This window comes from Penaeus monodon, chromosome 4 (genome assembly GCF_015228065.2).
Source record: "Penaeus monodon isolate SGIC_2016 chromosome 4, NSTDA_Pmon_1, whole genome shotgun sequence".
Lineage (NCBI taxonomy): Eukaryota > Metazoa > Arthropoda > Malacostraca > Decapoda > Penaeidae > Penaeus > Penaeus monodon.
The window spans coordinates 5,705,712-5,708,211 of NC_051389.1; the positions used below are offsets into that span (position 1 = coordinate 5,705,712).

Consider the following 2,500-nt stretch of genomic DNA (forward strand, 5'->3'; position numbering starts at 1 on the left):
CAAGATCTGCCTTGTCCTCTGGCGTCCCTCATCGGCGGAGGCGGGGCAAGAGGCTGTCTGGGGCGTCTCTTCCGCCTCCTGTAGTTGCCGTTCTCGAACATGTCTGAGCAAGCTGGATCGAGCGCCCAGTAACTGCCTTTGCCCGGACGGCCCTTCTCGCGCGGGACCTGAAAGTCCAAACAAGATACGAATTTCCATGAAGATTAAGTTACAGAAAGCAGGCGTCGTTATGTACAGGAAAGCCAAGTGGAAGCGTGTTTCTGAATACTATAACAAGAAAACATTCGATGAATTTGTAAACAGTCATTGTAAAAAAAGAAAAGAAAAGAAAAAACGTTTTTGGAGCTCCATATTAGCCATGACCAAAATCTCTAAAACAACGTGAGAATATCTAGCTTAGAGAAAGTGATGTTGATTAAAATTACCTTAATGAAACAGTCATTCAAGCTTAGGTTGTGGCGAATGCTGTTCTGCCACCCTTGTCTGTTGTGTCTGCAATGGAATAAGAAACTATGAGTACTGTTTATGGACTATTTTAATATAATGAAATCAGTGTTGTTTTGTGATTTTCTCTATTTGAAAAAAAATTAAAATTACAATAATGGTATGCACAAAGTTGCACACACACACACACACACACACACACACACACACACACACACACACACACACACACACACACACACACACACACACACACACACACACACACCTCCCAAACACACAAAGAGACCCACCTGTAGTAAGGGAATCGGTCCATTATGAACCTGTAGATGCCTGCGAGAGTGATCTTCTGCTCCGGACAGTTCCTGATGGCCATGGCGATGAGGGCGATGTACGAGAACGGGGGCTTCTGGTGCACTGTAAGAGGGTGTGTACCATGGTAAGTAAGAGATATACATACTGTATGTATGTATGTATGTATCTATGTTTCTTTTTGTCTATATATATATCTGCTCTCTCTCTCTCTCTCTCTCTCTCTCTCTCTCTCTCTCTCTCTCTCTCTCTCTCTCTCTCTCTCTCTCTATATATATATATATATATATATATATATATATATATATATATATATATATATATACAGGCATTATATGCAATGTAGTATCTGTGTATGTAACCACTGCCTACTGAAGCACAATGTATATTGTATCAATCAATATATCTGCCAACACACACACACACACACACACACACACACACACACACACACACACACACACACACACACACACACACACACACACACACACACACACACACACACACACACACGTAGAAAAGATACGAAAGAGAACGAATATCTTCACAGTGCAAGATATATTATCTCTCCCGTTATGATCATACCTTCCTCTGAAACACCGGTAGTTCCAACGAAAGTATAATCGAACCTGCATTTCTGACGAAGATATAATCGAAACCCGTCAAACAGATCTCTGATACTGATAATCCATCTCATTCATAGCTTTTCTATAAGTGTTGCAATGAACACGGTTCACACACACGCACGCATACATGTAGTTAGGACTAAAGTGTGAAATAATAATAATAATGGTGGCGTCAAGACGAGTAAAAAATAAATAGCAGCAAGAAAAAAAAGAAATAATAGATAACTTAAAAATAATAATAAAAAGAAGAGGGATAAGTAACTGACTAAAAGTAATGCAAATGATAATAAGGATGTAAATGTGAAGGAGAATTAAAAACATCCTTATGCGTTATGACACTAACGATTATATTATAATGAATATATTCCGTGATAATTAAGATAATCATGATAGCAACCGTGATAATGGTGATAGTGGTGATGATCATGATAATAGTAAAAAATAAAATGATAATAACAATAATAATCATACAATTATGTAGATAATATTACTAATGCTAATATTACCAATGATGATAATTATGATGATGATGATGATTATGATAATAATAATAATAATAATAATAATAATAATAATAATAATATTAATAATAATAATGATAATGACAATTACAGTAACATAAACAAAAACAACATCGATAAGAATATTAATAGTGATAATATTCTTAATGCATTAGAAAATAAAAATGACACTGGTGATAACGTTGACAATGAGAATACTAATAATAACAATATATTTATCATTACTATTATTAACATTATTATTAGATCATCATCACCATTACTGCTACTAATACTTTTAAATACTTCTATTACTGCTAATGGTAATAACAAGTAGGACAACAATAATATTAATCACAAGCATTGTTATGATGATGATATAATAATGGTAATAGTGATAATAACGATAATAATAATAGCGATAACAGCAACAATAAATATGATAGTAACAATAAAGATGATTAATTAATAATTGCAATAATAATAATGATAACTATTTTAATAATTGCATTAATGATGATAATGATAATAATAATTACCATGGTAATAGTTGTAGTAACAGTAGTAGTAGTAATAATAATAATAATTAATTATTATTATCAAAGTAATAAAAAA

General features: G+C 33.4%; 1 protein-coding gene across 1 annotated transcript in view; it reads right to left on the reverse strand.

Annotated features, from left to right (window-relative positions):
* LOC119569298 overlaps nt 1–2,500 on the reverse strand; it is a 4,198-nt gene that overhangs the window by 978 nt on the left and 720 nt on the right. The window contains exons 2-4 of the mRNA XM_037917523.1: nt 738–861; nt 426–492; nt 1–167 (exon numbers count right to left, since the gene is read on the reverse strand). The exon at nt 1–167 is cut by the window's left edge and continues 978 nt beyond it. Coding sequence (XP_037773451.1) covers nt 1–167; nt 426–492; nt 738–861 — 358 coding nt within the window. The remainder of the gene's footprint in view (nt 168–425; nt 493–737; nt 862–2,500) is intronic.